Source organism: Salvelinus fontinalis, chromosome 31 (genome assembly GCF_029448725.1).
Source record: "Salvelinus fontinalis isolate EN_2023a chromosome 31, ASM2944872v1, whole genome shotgun sequence".
Lineage (NCBI taxonomy): Eukaryota > Metazoa > Chordata > Actinopteri > Salmoniformes > Salmonidae > Salvelinus > Salvelinus fontinalis.
In genome coordinates, this window is record NC_074695.1 from 22,451,172 (window position 1) to 22,471,128 (window position 19,957).

At 45.8% G+C, this 19,957-nt stretch overlaps 1 protein-coding gene across 9 annotated transcripts in view; it reads left to right on the forward strand.

Moving 5' to 3' along the window:
* LOC129829826 (calmodulin-binding transcription activator 1-like) overlaps nucleotides 1-19,957 on the forward strand; it is a 120,566-nt gene that overhangs the window by 89,302 nt on the left and 11,307 nt on the right. For 5 of the 9 annotated variants that reach the window (XM_055891768.1, XM_055891760.1, XM_055891761.1 and 2 more), the window contains 11 exons: nucleotides 12,841-13,001; nucleotides 13,185-13,381; nucleotides 13,598-13,676; nucleotides 13,864-14,224; nucleotides 14,369-14,856; nucleotides 15,659-15,837; nucleotides 16,813-17,050; nucleotides 17,944-18,015; nucleotides 18,254-18,274; nucleotides 18,782-18,981; nucleotides 19,810-19,884. In XM_055891768.1, the coding sequence (XP_055747743.1) occupies nucleotides 12,841-13,001; nucleotides 13,185-13,381; nucleotides 13,598-13,676; nucleotides 13,864-14,224; nucleotides 14,369-14,856; nucleotides 15,659-15,837; nucleotides 16,813-17,050; nucleotides 17,944-18,015; nucleotides 18,254-18,274; nucleotides 18,782-18,981; nucleotides 19,810-19,884 (2,071 nt within the window). The remainder of the gene's footprint in view (nucleotides 1-12,840; nucleotides 13,002-13,184; nucleotides 13,382-13,597; nucleotides 13,677-13,863; nucleotides 14,225-14,368; nucleotides 14,857-15,658; nucleotides 15,838-16,812; nucleotides 17,051-17,943; nucleotides 18,016-18,253; nucleotides 18,275-18,781; nucleotides 18,982-19,809; nucleotides 19,885-19,957) is intronic. The other 4 variants (XM_055891762.1, XM_055891763.1, XM_055891769.1 and 1 more) reach the window with 2 other exon arrangements.

The following is a 19,957-nucleotide window of genomic DNA, read 5'->3' on the forward strand; positions in this document are numbered from 1 at the left end:
CTCCTCACTCACTCTAGACTAGAGGACTCAGGGAGTGGTGTTATTATAGAGTGCCCGTGCTCCTCACTCACTCTAGACTAGAGGACTCAGGCAGTGGTGTTATTATAGAGTGCCCGTGCTCCTCACTCACTCTAGACTAGAGGACTCAGGGAGTGGTGTTATTATAGAGTGCCCGTGCTCCTCACTCACTCTAGACTAGAGGACTCAGGCAGTGGTGTTATTATAGAGTCCCCGTGCTCCTCACTCACTCTAGACTAGAGGACTCAGGCAGTGGTGTTATTATAGAGTCCCCGTGCTCCTCACTCACTCTAGACTAGAGGACTCAGGGAGTGGTGTTATTATAGAGTCCCCGTGCTCCTCACTCACTCTAGACTAGAGGACTCAGGCAGTGGTGTTAGTATAGAGTCCCCATACTCGTCACTCACTCTAGACTAGAGGACTCAGCTTATCAGCGGGTGTGAAGGAAGTAACAGACAAGATCTGGAGGTCATAGATTGTTATGTAGAACACAAGAGCTGCCTCCTGCAGTTCAGTTGGTCTTTTAGACAAAACCATCGCTCACTCAAACACAGAAACCCAGTTTGAGCAGCTCCTGTTTGTCAGCTAAAACATGTCTCTAAATGTTTTCTGGGGCAAGTGATTAGTGAGTTACTGTTCATATGACGTGCCAGGCTCCCTGTCAGTCAGAGCTCTGCTCCGCTGCTGCCTAACTGTGGGAGTGACAGTATAGACGTGTGCTTTTACACACTGTCAAGAGAGGGAGGAACAAAGCACAAGGAGGGTGTTGGTGATGTCAGAGTGTTGTTGTACTTCTGTTTTCACTGGCTACACGCTCTCCTCTATCCTCCCACCCTCACTCCTCTCGCCCCTCCTCCCTCCTCCCTCCCCTTGTCCCTCCCTCCCTCCTCTCTCCCCTCCTCTCGCCCCTCCTCCCTCCTCCCTCCTCTCTCCCCTCCTCTCTCCCCTCCCCTCCTCCCTCCCCTCCTCTTTCTCCCCCCTTTCTACCCTCCCCTCCTCCCTCCCTTACTCCATCCCTCCCCTGCCTCCTCCCTCACTCCCCTTCCTCCTCCCTCCCTTCCCCTCCCTCCCCTTCTCCATTCCTCCCCCTCCCTCTGCAGTATACGTGCATCACATTCAGAGCAGCAGGCATCAGGTGGCAATGACATCATCTGCACTGCAGCACACTGCAGCAGTGGGTCTGAACAAAGAGATGTCAGCTAGTCCTCTCCTCCTGCCCCCGCCACCGTCTCTCTCCCTCCCTCTCCCTCTCTCCTCCCTCTCTCAGAGAGCATAACCCAGGTGCCTAGACATACTGCAGGGCTATGACTTACCTAACCCCCTCACCCACGCCTTCCCCCTCCTACCACTAGGGTATAGGCTGGCTGATGTACCTCTACAGCCCTCATCATCACCTTGCCCTTAGCCACCTATGGAGAGATAATGAAAGGTATCACTGTTGGGGTTTGTAATTTAACAGTGTCAGTGTTGGCTGGTGACAGTATAAGCGCTGTGGAGAGACACAAGGAGGGTGTGTGGGATAAACGTCCATTTGCTATTTTCTAACTACCACACATCATCAGTAATAGCAGTAATTTACTGGCCTTTGATTGTATGTTTTTTCTTGTAACAGTAACAATTACTTGACCTCTTTCTATATTGACTTATAGGGAACCCAAGCATGACATTCATTCTCCGATGAGTGGAGAGCTTCTGCCTTCAACTGACTTCCAAGATATGGCAGTAGTGTAAATGTCAAAGGGTCCCTGCTGTGGTGGCTCCCCACTTAGGAAGTTCATTACTGCAGTGTCCCCTCTGGAAAAATAAAATATTTATGACCATTATTATAACATAGTGATGGATAATTACATGTATCATATTTTTTCCATTGTGTGCTTTTCTGCCCTGTTATTTTCTTGCCCTCCCATTCATCAATAAGCCAATGCCGCAGGAAGGAAAAAAACATATACACAGAGGCATATTCCTGTCGCTTAGTTACTCAGCAGCATGTTGCCACAGAAACAGTCTCACAGTGGCTAAATGAGGAATGCTAATGCAGTGGTCCACACTCCTGCTGCAGTGGGCTCACTGTCTGGGCATCACACCCCACTGTCTGTGCACAGCAGTCTGTGTGGGTGTATGCGTGTATGTGTGTGCGTGTGTGTGTGCTTGTTTGATCATAGAGTTCTCTCCTCTAGTGCGGCAGGTAGCCTAGTGGTTAAGAGGGTTTGGCCAGTAACTAAAAGGTTGCTGGTTCAAATCCCAGAGCTGACTAGGTGAAAAAACTGTCAATGTGCCCTTGAGCAAAGCACTTAACCCCAGTATCTCCTCTAAGTCGCTCTGGGTAAGAGCATCTACTAAAATGTGAAAGAGAATATGGTGTAATGGACTTGGTGTGAGTGCTAAAGCTCTCTAACTACAGGTCAGATTACAGCTTTTGAGAATGTTTAAAGGGACCTCTAACACAATTGATGGAGTGCAGTCCTGCTTCTTACTCTACCCATTTGACTTGTTTTTCTCTCCAATTAGTCCTCATCATTAGATTTTACTTGTACATTTTTATGCATGCAAAGGACTATGGACTGGTGCTTGTTGATTGATTTTGTCCAGTGGCTCTCAGCCCTTCTACCATATAAGCCAATGGAATGTTGTGGGGCAGAACACACAGGAATGAGAAATCTTGGTCATAATATACTAGTTAGTACATCAGTAGAAGTGAGGGTTCATCTGCAGACTCCCCTCAGAGAGTGTCTAGGGTCGTGTGTGTGTGTGTGTGTGTGTGTGTGTGTGTGTGTGTGTGTGTGTGTGTGTGTGTGTGTGTGTGTGTGTGTGTGTGTGTGTGTGTGTGTGTGTGTGTGTGTGTGTGTGTGTGTGTGTGTGTGTGTGTGTGTGCGTGTGTGCGTGTGCGTGTGTAGGGGTGGACACCATCCACTCTCTGGTCAATCATCCATTTCAAATTAGTCTGTGATGACAGAGTACTGTAGGATAAGAGGCTTTTAAGAATGACTGAGTTACTGTGCATGTAGCCATTAGTGGGTGATTGATGGGCCTTAAAGGTTATTTTACTAAAGGCAATTGTGTGATGAAGTTAATGATTGATGTTATTGTTATCCCTGTACTTGTGATTAATAATGATTAGGCTCAGATGACATTTATTTTCAGCAGATAGATGAAGATGAGCTTAGAGCATATCATGGAACATGAGTGGTGTATATGTTGTGTGGTTAGACATGTTGTGTGGTTTGATATGTTGTGTGGTTAGACATGGTGTGTGGTTTGATATGTTGTGTGGTTAGACATGGTGTGTGGTTTGATATGTTGTGTGGTTAGACATGGTGTGTGGTTTGATATGTTGTGTGGTTAGACATGGTGTGTGGTTGGATATGGTGTTTGGCTGGAGAGGTTGTGTGGTTAGACATGGTGTGTGGTTGGACATGTTGTGTGGTTAGACATGTTGTGTGGTTAGACATGTTGTTAGACATGTTGTTAGACATGGTGTGTGGTTAGACATGGTGTCTGGTTAGACATGTTGTGTGGTTAGACATGGTGTGTGGTTGGACATGTTGTTTGGTTGGACATGGTGTGTGGTTAGACATGGTGTCTGGTTAGACATGTTGTGTGGTTAGACATGGTGTGTGGTTAGACATGGTGTTTGGTTGGACATGGTGTGTGGTTAGACATGGTGTGTGGTTAGACATGGTGTGTGGTTGGACATGGTGTGTGGTTAGACATATTGTGTGGTTAGACATGGTGTTTGGTTAGACATGGTGTGTGGTTGGACATGGTGTGTGGTTAGACATGGTGTTTGGTTAGACATGTTGTGTGGTTAGACATGGTGTGTGGTTAGACATGTTGTGTGGTTAGACATGGTGTGTGGTTGGACATGGTGTGTGGTTAGACATGGTGTTTGGTTAGACATGTTGTGTGGTTAGACATGTTGTGTGGTTAGACATGGTGTGTGGTTAGACATGTTGTGTGGTTAGACATGGTGTGTGGTTAGACATGGTGTTTGGTTGGACATGGTGTGTGGTTAGACATGGTGTGTGGTTAGACATGGTGTGTGGTTGGACATGGTGTGTGGTTAGACATATTGTGTGGTTAGACATGTTGTTAGACATGTTGTTAGACATGGTGTGTGGTTAGACATGGTGTCTGGTTAGACATGTTGTGTGGTTAGACATGGTGTGTGGTTAGACATGGTGTGTGGTTAGACATGGTGTTTGGTTGGACATGGTGTGTGGTTAGACATGGTGTGTGGTTAGACATGGTGTGTGGTTAGACATGGTGTGTGGTTAGACATGGTGTTTGGTTGGACATGGTGTTTGGTTAGACATGGTGTGTGGTTAGACATGGTGTGTGGTTAGACATGGTGTGTGGTTAGACATGGTGTGTGGTTAGACATGTGGTTAGACATGGTGTGTGGTTAGACATGGTGTGTGGTTAGACATGGTGTGTGGTTAGACATGTTGTTAGACATGTTGTTAGACATGTGGTTAGACATGGTGTTTGGTTAGACATGGTGTTTGGTTGGACATGGTGTGTGGTTAGACATGGTGTGTGGTTAGACATGGTGTTTGGTTAGACATGGTGTGTGGTTAGACATGGTGTGTGGTTAGACATGTTGTTTGGTTAGACATGTTGTTTGGTTGGACATGGTGTGTTGTTAGACATGGTGTGTGGTTAGACATGGTGTGTGGTTAGACATGGTGTGTGGTTAGACATGGTGTGTGGTTAGACATGGTGTTTGGTTAAACATGGTGTGTGGTTAGACATGTTGTTTGGTTGGACATGGTGTGTGGTTAGACATGGTGTGTGGTTAGACATGGTGTTTGGTTGGACATGTTGTGTGGTTAGACATGTTGTTTGGTTGGACATGGTGTGTGGTTAGACATGGTGTGTGGTTAGACATGGTGTTTGGTTGGACATGTTGTGTGGTTAGACATGTTGTGTGGTTAGACATGGTGTGTGGTTAGACATGGTGTGTGGTTAGACATGTTGTTAGACATGTTGTTAGACATGTTGTTAGACATGGTGTGTGGTTAGACATGTTGTTTGGTTAGACATGGTGTGTGGTTAGACATGGTGTGTGGTTAGACATGGTGTGTGGTTAGACATGGTGTTTGGTTAGACATGGTGTGTGGTTAGACATGGTGTTTGGTTAGACATGGTGTTAGGTTAGACATGTTGTTTGGTTAGACATGTTGTTAGACATGGTGTGTGGTTAGACATGGTGTGTGGTTAGACATGGTGTGTGGTTAGACATGGTGTGTGGTTAGACATGGTGTTTGGTTAGACATGGTGTGTGGTTAGACATGGTGTGTGGTTAGACATGGTGTGTGGTTAGACATGGTGTTTGGTTAGACATGGTGTGTGGTTAGACATGGTGTTTGGTTAGACATGGTGTGTGGTTAGACATGTTGTTTGGTTGGACATGGTGTGTGGTTAGACATGGTGTGTGGTTAGACATGTTGTTAGACATGTTGTTAGACATGGTGTTTGGTTGGACATGTTGTTTGGTTGGACATGGTGTGTGGTTAGACATGGTGTGTGGTTAGACATGTTGTTTGGTAGACATGGTGTTTGGTTAGACATGGTGTGTGGTTAGACATGTTGTTTGGTTGGACATGTTGTGTGGTTGGACATGTTGTGTGGTTGGACATGTTGTGTGGTTAGACATGTTGTGTGGTTAGACATGTTGTGTGGTTAGACATGTTGTGTGGTTAGACATGTTGTGTGGTTAGACATGGTGTGTGTTTAGACATGTTGTTTGGTTGGACATGTTGTGTGGTTAGACATGGTGTTTTGTTGGACATGTTGTGTGCTTAGACATGTTGTTTGGTTGGACATGGTGTGTGGTTAGACATGGTGTTTGGTTGGACATGGTGTGTGGTTAGACATGTTGTTTGGTTAGACATGGTGTTTGATTAGACATGGTGTGTGGTTAGACATGTTGTTTGGTTGGACATGTTGTGTGGTTAGACATGGTGTTTGGTTGGACATGTTGTGTGGTTAGACATGGTGTGTGGTTAGACATGTTGTTTGGTTGGACATGGTGTTTGGTTAGACATGTTGTATGGTTAGACATGGTGTGTGGTTAGACATGGTGTGTGGTTAGACATGGTGTGTGGTGGGACATGGTGTGTGGTTAGACATATTGTGTGGTTAGACATGGTGTGTGGTTAGACATGGTGTTTGGTTGGACATGGTGTGTGGTTAGACATGGTGTTTGGTTAGACATGTTGTGTGGTTAGACATGGTGTGTGGTTAGACATGTTGTGTGGTTAGACATGGTGTGTGGTTAGACATGGTGTTTGGTTGGACATGGTGTGTGGTTAGACATGGTGTGTGGTTAGACATGGTGTGTGGTTAGACATGGTGTGTGGTTGGACATGGTGTGTGGTTAGACATATTGTGTGGTTAGACATGTTGTTAGACATGTTGTTAGACAGGGTGTGTGGTTAGACATGGTGTCTGGTTAGACATGTTGTGTGGTTAGACATGGTGTGTGGTTAGACATGGTGTGTGGTTAGACATGGTGTTTGGTTGGACATGGTGTGTGGTTAGACATGTTGTGTGGTTAGACATGGTGTGTGGTTAGACATGGTGTGTGGTTAGACATGGTGTTTGGTTGGACATGGTGTTTGGTTAGACATGGTGTGTGGTTAGACATGGTGTTTGGTTGGACATGGTGTGTGGTTAGACATGGTGTGTGGTTAGACATGTTGTTAGACATGTTGTTAGACATGGTGTGTGGTTAGACATGTTGTTTGGTTGGACATGGTGTGTGGTTAGACATGATGTGTGGTTAGACATGGTGTGTGGTTAGACATGGTGTGTGGTTAGACATGGTGTGTGGTTAGACATGTGGTTAGACATGGTGTGTGGTTAGACATGGTGTGTGGTTAGACATGTGGTTAGACATGGTGTGTGGTTATACATGGTGTTTGGTTGGACATGGTGTGTGGTTAGACATGGTGTGTGGTTAGACATGGTGTTTGGTTAGACATGGTGTGTGGTTAGACATGGTGTGTGGTTAGACATGTTGTTTGGTTAGACATGTTGTTTGGTTGGACATGGTGTGTGGTTAGACATGGTGTGTGGTTAGACATGGTGTGTGGTTAGACATGGTGTGTGGTTAGACATGGTGTTTGGTTAAACATGGTGTGTGGTTAGACATGTTGTTTGGTTGGACATGGTGTGTGGTTAGACATGGTGTTTGGTTAGACATGGTGTGTGGTTAGACATGGTGTGTGGTTAGACATGGTGTTTGGTTAGACATGGTGTTTGGTTGGACATGGTGTGTGGTTAGACATGGTGTGTGGTTAGACATGGTGTTTGGTTAGACATGGTGTGTGGTTAGACATGGTGTGTGGTTAGACATGTTGTTTGGTTAGACATGTTGTTTGGTTGGACATGGTGTGTTGTTAGACATGGTGTGTGGTTAGACATGGTGTGTGGTTAGACATGGTGTGTGGTTAGACATGGTGTGTGGTTAGACATGGTGTTTGGTTAAACATGGTGTGTGGTTAGACATGTTGTTTGGTTGGACATGGTGTGTGGTTAGACATGGTGTGTGGTTAGACATGGTGTTTGGTTGGACATGTTGTGTGGTTAGACATGTTGTTTGGTTGGACATGGTGTGTGGTTAGACATGGTGTGTGGTTAGACATGGTGTTTGGTTGGACATGTTGTGTGGTTAGACATGTTGTGTGGTTAGACATGGTGTGTGGTTAGACATGGTGTGTGGTTAGACATGTTGTTAGACATGTTGTTAGACATGTTGTTAGACATGGTGTGTGGTTAGACATGTTGTTTGGTTAGACATGGTGTGTGGTTAGACATGGTGTGTGGTTAGACATGGTGTGTGGTTAGACATGGTGTTTGGTTAGACATGGTGTGTGGTTAGACATGGTGTTTGGTTAGACATGGTGTTAGGTTAGACATGTTGTTTGGTTAGACATGTTGTTAGACATGGTGTGTGGTTAGACATGGTGTGTGGTTAGACATGGTGTGTGGTTAGACATGGTGTGTGGTTAGACATGGTGTTTGGTTAGACATGGTGTGTGGTTAGACATGGTGTGTGGTTAGACATGGTGTGTGGTTAGACATGGTGTTTGGTTAGACATGGTGTGTGGTTAGACATGGTGTTTGGTTAGACATGGTGTGTGGTTAGACATGTTGTTTGGTTGGACATGGTGTGTGGTTAGACATGGTGTGTGGTTAGACATGTTGTTAGACATGTTGTTAGACATGGTGTTTGGTTGGACATGTTGTTTGGTTGGACATGGTGTGTGGTTAGACATGGTGTGTGGTTAGACATGTTGTTTGGTAGACATGGTGTTTGGTTAGACATGGTGTGTGGTTAGACATGTTGTTTGGTTGGACATGTTGTGTGGTTGGACATGTTGTGTGGTTGGACATGTTGTGTGGTTAGACATGTTGTGTGGTTAGACATGTTGTGTGGTTAGACATGTTGTGTGGTTAGACATGTTGTGTGGTTAGACATGGTGTGTGTTTAGACATGTTGTTTGGTTGGACATGTTGTGTGGTTAGACATGGTGTTTTGTTGGACATGTTGTGTGCTTAGACATGTTGTTTGGTTGGACATGGTGTGTGGTTAGACATGGTGTTTGGTTGGACATGGTGTGTGGTTAGACATGTTGTTTGGTTAGACATGGTGTTTGATTAGACATGGTGTGTGGTTAGACATGTTGTTTGGTTGGACATGTTGTGTGGTTAGACATGGTGTTTGGTTGGACATGTTGTGTGGTTAGACATGGTGTGTGGTTAGACATGTTGTTTGGTTGGACATGGTGTTTGGTTAGACATGTTGTATGGTTAGACATGGTGTGTGGTTAGACATGGTGTGTGGTTAGACATGGTGTGTGGTTAGACATGGTGTGTGGTTAGACATATTGTGTGGTTAGACATGGTGTGTGGTTAGACATGGTGTTTGGTTGGACATGGTGTGTGGTTAGACATGGTGTTTGGTTAGACATGTTGTGTGGTTAGACATGGTGTGTGGTTAGACATGTTGTGTGGTTAGACATGGTGTGTGGTTAGACATGGTGTTTGGCTGGACATGGTGTGTGGTTAGACATGGTGTGTGGTTAGACATGGTGTGTGGTTAGACATGGTGTGTGGTTGGACATGGTGTGTGGTTAGACATATTGTGTGGTTAGACATGTTGTTAGACATGTTGTTAGACAGGGTGTGTGGTTAGACATGGTGTCTGGTTAGACATGTTGTGTGGTTAGACATGGTGTGTGGTTAGACATGGTGTGTGGTTAGACATGGTGTTTGGTTGGACATGGTGTGTGGTTAGACATGTTGTGTGGTTAGACATGGTGTGTGGTTAGACATGGTGTGTGGTTAGACATGGTGTTTGGTTGGACATGGTGTTTGGTTAGACATGGTGTGTGGTTAGACATGGTGTTTGGTTGGACATGGTGTGTGGTTAGACATGGTGTGTGGTTAGACATGTTGTTAGACATGTTGTTAGACATGGTGTGTGGTTAGACATGTTGTTTGGTTGGACATGGTGTGTGGTTAGACATGATGTGTGGTTAGACATGGTGTGTGGTTAGACATGGTGTGTGGTTAGACATGGTGTGTGGTTAGACATGTGGTTAGACATGGTGTGTGGTTAGACATGGTGTGTGGTTAGACATGTGGTTAGACATGGTGTGTGGTTATACATGGTGTTTGGTTGGACATGGTGTGTGGTTAGACATGGTGTGTGGTTAGACATGGTGTTTGGTTAGACATGGTGTGTGGTTAGACATGGTGTGTGGTTAGACATGTTGTTTGGTTAGACATGTTGTTTGGTTGGACATGGTGTGTGGTTAGACATGGTGTGTGGTTAGACATGGTGTGTGGTTAGACATGGTGTGTGGTTAGACATGGTGTTTGGTTAAACATGGTGTGTGGTTAGACATGTTGTTTGGTTGGACATGGTGTGTGGTTAGACATGGTGTGTGGTTAGACATGGTGTTTGGTTGGACATGTTGTGTGGTTAGACATGTTGTTTGGTTGGACATGGTGTGTGGTTAGACATGGTGTGTGGTTAGACATGGTGTGTGGTTAGACATGGTGTGTGGTTAGACATGTTGTTTGGTTGGACATGTTGTGTGGTTAGACATGGTGTTTTGTTGGACATGTTGTGTGCTTAGACATGTTGTTTGGTTGGACATGGTGTGTGGTTAGACATGGTGTGTGGTTAGACATGGTGTGTGGTTGGACATGGTGTGTGGTTAGACATGTTGTTCGGGTAGACATGGTGTTTGATTAGACATGGTGTGTGGTTAGACATGTTGTTTGGTTGGACATGTTGTGTGGTTAGACATGGTGTTTGGTTGGACATGTTGTGTGGTTAGACATGTTGTTTGGTTGGACATGGTGTTTGGTTAGACATGTTGTATGGTTAGACATGGTGTGTGGTTAGACATGGTGTGTGGTTAGACATGGTGTTTGGTTAGACATGGTGTGTGGTTAGACATGGTGTGTGGTTAGACATTGTGTTTGGTTGGACATGTTGTGTGGTTAGACATGGTGTGTGGTTAGACATGTTGTGTGGTTAGACATGTTGTGTGGTTGGTCATGTTGTGGTTAGACATGTTGTGTGGTTGGACATGTTGTGTGGTTAGACATGGTGTGTGGTTAGACATGGTGTTTGGTTGGACATGTTGTGTGGTTAGACATGTTGTTTGGTTGGACATGTTGTGTTGCTGGACATGTTGTGTGGTTAGACATGTTGTGTGGTTGGACATGTTGTGTGGTTAGACATGTTGTGTGGTTAGACATGTTGTGTGGTTAGACATGTTGTGTGGTTAGACATGTTGTGTGGTTAGACATGTTGTGTGGTTGGACATGTTGTGTGGTTAGACATGTTGTGTGGTTAGACATGTTGTGTGGTTAGACATGTTGTTAGACATGTTGTTAGACATGTTGTTAGACATGGTGTGTGGTTAGACATGGTGTGTGGTTGGACATGTTGTGTGGTTAGACATGTTGTGTGGTTAGACATGTTGTGTGGTTAGACATGTTGTGTGGTTAGACATGTTGTGTGGTTGGACATGTTGTGTGGTTGGACATGTTGTGTGGTTAGACATGTTGTGTGGTTAGACATGTTGTGTGGTTAGACATGTTGTTAGACATGTTGTTAGACATGTTGTTAGACATGGTGTGTGGTTAGACATGGTGTGTGGTTAGACATGTTGTGTGGTTAGACATGTTGTTTGGTTAGACATGGTGTGTGGTTAGACATGTTGTTTGGTTGGACATGGTGTGTGGTTAGACATGGTGTGTGTTTAGACATGGTGTGTGGTTAGACATGGTGTGTGGTTAGACATGGTGTTTGGTTGGACATGGTGTGTGGTTAGACATGTTGTTTGGTAGACATGGTGTTTGGTTAGACATGGTGTGTGGTTAGACATGTTGTTTGGTTGGACATGTTGTGTGGTTAGACATGGTGTGTGGTTGGACATGTTGTTTGGTTGGACATGTTGTGTGGTTAGACATGGTGTGTGGTTGGACATGTTGTGTGGTTAGACATGGTGTTTGATTAGACATGGTGTGTGGTTAGACATGTTGTTTGGTTGGACATGGTGTTTGGTTAGACATGTTGTGTGGTTAGACATGGTGTGTGGTTAGACATGGTGTTTGGTTGGACATGTTGTGTTGTTAGACATGGTGTTTGGTTAGACATGGTGTTTGGTTGGACATGTTTTGTGGTTAGACATGTTGTGTGGTTAGACATGTTGTGTGGTTAGACATGTTGTGTGGTTGGACATGTTGTGTTGTTAGACATGGTGTTTGGTTAGACATGGTGTTTGGTTGGACATGTTTTGTGGTTGGACATGGTGTATGGTTGGACATGTTGTGGTTAGACATGGTGTGTGGTTAGACATGTTGTGTGGTTGGACATGTTGTGTGGTTAGACATGGTGTGTGGTTAGACATGTTGTGTGGTTAGACATGTTGTGTGGTTAGACATGTTGTGTGGTTGGACATGTTGTGTGGTTAGACATGTTGTGTGGTTAGACATGTTGTGTGGTTAGACATGGTGTGTGGTTAGACATGTTGTGTGGTTAGACATGGTGTGTGGTTAGACATTTTGTGTGGTTAGACATGTTGTGTGGTTAGACATGTTGTGTGGTTGGACATGTTGTGTGGTTGGACATGTTGTGTGGTTGGACATGTTGTGTGGTTAGACATGTTGTGTGGTTGGACATGTTGTGTGGTTAGACATGTTGTGTGGTTGGACATGTTGTGTGGTTGGACATGTTGTGTGGTTAGACATGTTGTGTGGTTAGACATGTTGTGTGGTTGGACATGTTGTGTGGTTGGACATGTTGTGTGGTTGGACATTTTGTGTGGTTGGACATGTTGTGTGGTTAGACATGTTGTGTGGTTAGACATGTTGTGTGGTTGAACAGTACTCAATCTCATACTGTATGTAATGTGCTTACTGATAGGCTTGATTCTGTATAAATGCCTACATGTTAAGCATGTATACAAAATGACACTGTAGTGGACACTGGTTTGCAGACATGTGTGTTTGTACACTCAGTGTATGTGCCTGTGTTTCAGATTCCGTCTATATGCCTTCGTAAGTACCATAAGACACTAGTAAGACTGACCAGGATCACTGATATGTGCTGACCATAGGTGCTGACGTGTGTGTGTGTGTGTATGTGTCTGTGTTGCAAAGTTCTTCTGATTTCTACAGATGCCTTTATAGGTACCATGCGGCAGTGCAGTACTAACTGGGTGTCACTGTTGACCATATATTATACTGTAGGTCTATGGATGCTGACGTGTGTGTTATGTGTCTATGTTGCAGATAACCAGTTCAGAATGTCCATCCTGGAGCGACTGGAGCAGATGGAGAGACGGATGGCAGAGATGGCCTCCCATCACCAGCAGAGCAGTGGAGGAGGTGCAGGAGGAGGAGCAGGAGGTGGAGGAGGAGGAGGTAGTGGTGGTAACAACAGCCAGACACAGGTAAGGTACATCATACTACAGGAAATGTGCTATTTAATATTATGTACTGTATTTTGTAGATATTTGGCTTACAGAGGATTACATGGAGAAAACATACTGTGTGTTTCTGTTTGAGAAGTCAGGTGTTGTAAAGTGTTGGTGTTGGAGTTGAAAGTAACCCTTGTTGTGTTTATGTGTTGTCAGTGTGTGTCAGGGCAGGGTCAGGCGGGCAGCAGCTTTGAGAGCCGTGTGGTGGTGGTGTGTGAGAAGATGATGAACCGGGCCTGCTGGGCCAAGTCCAAACACCTGATCCACTCCAAGACCTTCAGGGGCATGACCCTGCTTCACCTGGCCGCTGGGCAGGGCTACGCCACCCTCATCCAGACACTCATCAAGTGGCGGTGAGTGAGAACTTCAGAGGCCTCTTATTGACTGGTTCTAAAAGTAATGTTAATATACCGTACAGAGAGACCCTAGGACATAGGAATATCTATTATGGAACTAGTTTAGGACCAGAAAATAATGTATTAAATAGTTGTCAATAAAGCACGAATCTATCTATTTTATCCAGAGTTTAGTCTAAGAGTCTAACAGTGTTCTTCTCTATGCCCCACCAGCACCAAGCATGCAGACAGCATTGACCTGGAGCTGGAGGTGGACCCTCTCAATGTGGACCACTTCTCCTGCACCCCTCTGGTAAGATATAGAGAGCTTTATCTCATGAAACCACTGCAAGGGTCTTCCATAAAGCCTTCCATAAAGCTTTTCATAAAGAATTCACTTGGAAGTTTAACTTTTCCAAGAAAGTAAAGTTACTAGAGCCATCCCTCGGTGTCCACTGACCTGCTACCTCTGACCTGTGCCCCTGCTGTGTTCTCTGTAGATGTGGGCGTGTGCCCTGGGTCACCTGGAAGCGGCAGTGGTCCTGTATAAGTGGGACCGACGGGCCCTGGCCATCCCTGACTCTCTGGGACGCCTGCCTCTGTCCATCGCCCGCTCCCGCGGCCACACCAAGCTGGCCGAGTGTCTGGAGCAGCTGCAGAGAGAGGAACAGCAGCCCCCTGCACCCCTGCCCCCCACCACACGCATGTCCTTCTCCCCCACCCCCCACGACGCTCCCACCTCAGACAGCTGGATGGTTACATGGGCCAGCGACGGCGTGATGGTGCCCGGCGGAAAGAAAGGCGGCGCCGCCACCACCACCAGCACCTCCACCACCACGACCTCCACCAACCTCAACCCAGGTCAATGCAGACTGAAGGAGAGGGAGGCCCCACACTGGTATCAGTGGGGGAAAGGGGCAATGGAAAATACCTTTAGACAACAAAGTTTAGTTAATACAGTTTGTTTAAATGCCTCTAAAATAGTATCTTGTAACCCTTCTGCAGACTTGAGAAGGCCGAGATCCGAGCCCTCCAACTACTACAGCAGTGAGTGCCAGCGAGACCTTCCCTTGGCCAAGAAACACAAGCCCAACCCCGAGCTGTTCCAGGCCAGGCCCGACAAGGCCATGTCTGTCCCGCTGAGCCTGGAGCAACAGCAGCTCCACAAGCTGTCCTTCAGCCCCAAAAGCCTGTCGCCTGAGGGCCTCAGCCCAGACAAAAGTCTCTCCGGTGGGGGAAGCTCTGGAGGAGCAGGGGTAGCCAAGTGGAGCTCTAGGGAGGGTTTCTCCAGCAGGGGCTTAGGCAGAAAAGGTTCAGGGGACTCTGGGGGCAGCAGCCTTGGGAAGGAGAAGCTGGCTAGCAGGCTGAGACAGAGGGAACAGCTGGGGAACATGCTGGTGATGGCTGAGAGAGAGATGGTGGACACTGAGCTGTTTTCCTACAGAGAAGACCTGGAGAACCAGGACTGTATGACGCAGATGGACAACCTGCAGGTCAGTGAACTCACCCTACTCTCCGCTGTCTCTTTATTCAAGTCTACTCTTTATCATAAGTTTGCTAGAGATAGTTACTGTACTTTTTACCATGTCTTTAGTGAAGACAGTTACTCTACTGTTTACCACTCACTCCACTGCCAACCCTGTTCATCGGCCTGCTCGTTGCACTTACATTCACACTAGTTTACCAGACCACCATATCTGTAGCATGTCATAGTATCAACATCAAGTCTATAAATCTGGACTGCCAGTTAATAAACATGACAATAAGATTGAAAGTGACCACCTGCAGCTCTGTTGGGCCATGCCACTGGTTGCCCTGACGTGTGAAGTTAACACACACACACAAACACACACAGACCCTAGGCCTCCCTGGCAGTGCGTGAACCTCCATCACCACATAATAAACTCCATCCATTGATCGACTCTCACAGCCAAGGGAGCCTTCTGCCATCCATCACAGTCACACTGCTACTGAGGCTGAGCCTAGGAGATGAGGGGGAGGACAGCACAGCAATAACAATAACAATTATTGTGATCGTTATGAACATAATCATCCTCAACGTCATTGTCTTGACATGGATCATGTTTAATGTTCATTGTTCCCTAGAATGAATTCTAAACTTGCACACTCAACACTCAGAATGTGGAAACATCTCAGACAATGAGAATAAGAATGCAAAAACATGTTGCACAATAACCAAAAAGCAGAGTTTACAAGAAAATAGGCAATGACATGACAATGTGCTAAGTGTGTGATCTACAGTATACTCAATCCTGGGTGATTCTCCCCCTGCAGGACAACATGATGACTCTGGCAGAGCATATCATTGAGGCGACCCCAGAGAGAATCAAGAGGGAGAACTTTGTGGCCCTGGATGGGGTGCCCCTGGACAGTACTGGTGTCAGCAACACCATGAGCTGGTTGGCCAGTTACCTCGGAGACGTGGAGCAGCTTCCCAGCATCATACAGCTACGGTGAGCAACACAACACAGACGCACTCTGGACTGAATGTGATCTAGGTCTGGTTTCCTGTATGCAAATTAAGCTTATACCTTGTCTAAAAAGCATGTGCAATGGAGAATTTGTAGGCTTAATTCTGATCTGGGAATCTGACCCTAAATGTTTTACAAAATATTTTCTGTGCTTGACATAGCAGTAGTGTATTGGAACTACACTGAACAGAAATATAAATGCAACATGTAAAGTGTTGGTCCCATGTTTCATGAGCTGAAATAAAAAATCCCAGAAATGTTCCATATGCACAAAAAGCTTACTTCTCTCAGATTTTGAGCACAAATTTGTACATCTCTGTTAGTGAGCATATCTCATTTGCCAAGATAATCCATCCACCTGGCAGGTGTGGCATATCAAGAATATGATTAAACAGCATGATCATTACACAGGTGCACCTTGTGCTGGGGGGATAATAAAAGGCCACTTTAAAATGTGCGGTTTTGTCACACAACATAATGCCACAGATGTGAGCGTGCAATTGGCATGCTGACTGCAGGAATGTTCAACAGAGCTGTTGCCAGATAATTTAATGTTCATTTCTCTGCCGTAAACTGCCTCCAACGTCGTTTTAGAGAATTTGGCAATACGTCAAACTGGCCTCACAACCGCAGACCACTTGTAACCACGCCACCTCAAGACCTCCAAATGCTGAGGTATTTCTGTCTGTAATAAAGCCCTTTTTGGGGGAAAAACTCATTCTGATTGGCAAGGCCTGGCTCCCCCAGTGGGTGGCTGTACCTCTTCCCAGTCATGTGAAATCCATAGATTAGGGACAAATTTATTTATTCTCAGTAAAATCTTAGAAATTGCTACATGTTGCATTTTATATTTTTGTTCAGTATATATCTTCAGATAACAACGCTTAGCTGACTACTTTTTAAACTGTCACCATCCCCTGCTCCTCCCCTGCCCCTCCCTGGATCCTCCCCTTCCAGATCTCTGCACAGTGGACCTCTGACTCCATCCTCCAATCCCAGCCCAGGGGGGTCTCCCCTGAGGGAGGGGCCCATGGAGAGGCCTACCCTGCCCTCCCCGGCCGATTGGAGCGAGTTCATCCAGGCCTCTAACAACAAGGTGGAGAGAGACTTGGCCCAGCTCACCCTGTCCGACCCCGAGCAGAGGGAGCTGTACGAGGCCGCCCGTCTCGTCCAAACTGCCTTCCGCAAGTACAAGGTACAGGCCGGGATGAGGTACCACACACAGTAACTAACCTGCTGTACAAAAAAATGTACAGCAACGTTATTAGGACTTCCACTGGCACTCTATTTTGATGTGGTGTTGACCTTAATGTTATCAGGTGAAATGGGAAGTTATGAATGGGTCCCTTGAATCTGGAAAGGTTGCTATATGAACAAAACTACCTCCTGGTCTGTGTCCAAGTGTCCTGAGTGCACAAGACACTATCTATGCTCACCCAGTAATCATCAATGGATTATGTTAATATGTTAATGAACACTCATATGTTATCCCATCTTTCTTTCTCTGTATCTGTCTCACTAAGACACACTCAAACTATGTGGTCCCTGTGGTTTCAGCATGGCCTTGCTTTAAGGAACGACTGCACTGCTCCCTCTTCCCTGCTCCCTATAAGCTCTCTCTCTTTCTGTCCCTCTCTCCCTCTCTTTCTCTTTCCCTCTCTCTTACTCTTTAAAAAATGTGTGTGTTGCCCGCTGCTGCCTGTCCTTAACCAGCTCCACACACCCCGCCCAGCTTCACTTCGCCCCCACCTGCCCCACTTCCTCACCTTGCTACCTATCCCCCATAGCTAGCTTTAATGACTTTCCACGTCTCAAACTGTTCGCTGTCGTTCACAGTCATCTGTTCTACCCCTCTGCCAGCTGAGACTGGGGAGGAGAGCAACACTGGGCTGGCACCTCTCTCCTCTCCCAGCCCAGGATGGAGCCTCTCCCCCAGCGTCCTCAACCCCAGGTCCTCTGTCTGTCCTCCAGACAACCAGGGCCCTGGGCCCAGGAAGAGACCTCAGGGAGCAGTGGCCCTCTATAATAGACTACTACACCACTTCCAATACTCTGACCTCTGACCTCTCCTACTCTACTCTCTCACAGGGACGCCCATTCAGAGAGCAACAGGAAGTAGCTGCGGCAGTCATTCAGCGTTGTTACAAGAAATACAAACAGGTAAGCTGGGCACAGTCAGCCCCTTACAACACACATGGAGATTCAATAATTGCATGTTTGTCCATATTCCGTGACGTTACAGATACTGGTTAGATCCAGGACAGATTGTAATACATTAATTAGGGACTTTTAGACAAGCGTTTCACTTTATTCAGTTTAGTCCATTTTTCTAGGCTCAGGCTGATCCTTGTTCATGCCTGTTCGTGATTCACAATCTCACCTTTGCTTTGTTTACAAGCTAACATGGATAGCCTTGAAGGTAACATCTTTTCACTGTCTTTCATTTTTAAATTGTTATTTTTGTAAAAAGGATTTAGGGTTTAAAATGACACTCCTTGAAAAGAGTCACTACAGACTCAAAGCCACCAGAGGGTAGAACACATGTCAAACTTTCCTTTTTTTTTTTCACTGTCTCAGATGATGCAACAATGCTACCTAGCTTCACTTGATTATCACACTTGACTTGGTTATATTGATACTCATAACCTACATCAGCACCTTTCCTAAGTCCAGTAATATTGCCTGATTCACACTCTAGGGCCGACATAAACCCTATTATGTTGGCTAGTCTATTTTCCTTTCCAGCACGGTTCCAGCAACTGTAGTGAATGCCTAACCAGGTCAGCCTAGTTTGGCTTGGTTTGGTTTGGCCATAATAGTATGAATCATACAATATATGTGTGCATTTGAGGCCATTGTTTGGGTCTTCCCAACCCCCTGTTCCTGACTCTGTATATCCTCCTCTCTCTGGTCCTTTTTGTGGCAGTATGCACTTTATAAGAAGATGACGCAGGCCGCCATTCTTATCCAGAGTAAGTTCCGCAGCTACCACGAGCAGAAGAAGTTCCAGCAGAGCAGGCGGGCGGCCGTGCTGATCCAGCAATACTACCGCAGCTACAAGGAGTTTGGCAGGCTCAGGCTACACCGGCAAGGAGCCGCCGCTGCCCTGGTGCAACACAAACTCAGGTATGCTTACACAGTGACACACTCTGATGCATACACACAACACACGCCCAGGAAGCTAAACACACACATCAACACACACACACACACAAAGTAGCTACCACTCACACTGACACACAGCAGCACAAGTAGCTAAATGCACTGACACACACACACACACACACACACACACACACACACACACACACACACACACACACACACACACACACACACACACACACACACACACACACACTCGGGTAAACATACAGTAACACACACTGACACGTACAGGAGGCTGAGCCTCATTACAGGATAGTTATGCTCTTCTCCACTTAACCTTGTAGACTTCACTTGGGGAAATACATTTGTAAGGGATGATTAACTGCAGTCTGAAATGCAGTCCCCAGGGTCATGGTGTCCTCCTGTGCTCATGCATAACTGATTTAGATTTTAAACATGCAAGAACTGTGCACATGTGAATATATTGATGAAGACACTACGGCTGTGTTTACACAGGCAGACCAATTAGTATATTTTTGTACACTAATTGGTCTTTTGAACATTCACATCAGATCTTTTCACACCCGATATTTTTCAAAGTTGTTCTGATTAATCAAAAGACCAATTAGTTAAAAAAATTATCAGAATTGGGCTGCCTGTGTAAACGCAGCCTAAGGCTCTTGAGGACTGGAGAGGACAGTACCCATGCTATACAGAATCTCCAAAATAAAGTTTAAAAGCATGGTTGAATTTGAGATCTACACTAGCTACACACAACCACAGTGTATTTTGTTTACTGTGGACCCTCTAAAAAGCCAGTGTTCCCTCTTGTCTTGTGTGTTGTAGAAGTAGTCTGCTCACTAAGAGGCAGGATCAGGCTGCCAGGAAGATCATGAGGTTTCTACGCCGCTGCCGCCACAGGTAAGCCCCGCCCACAACACTAACTCATATGGGTTTTTTAAATAGGTTTGTTATATTCACACACAAACACACA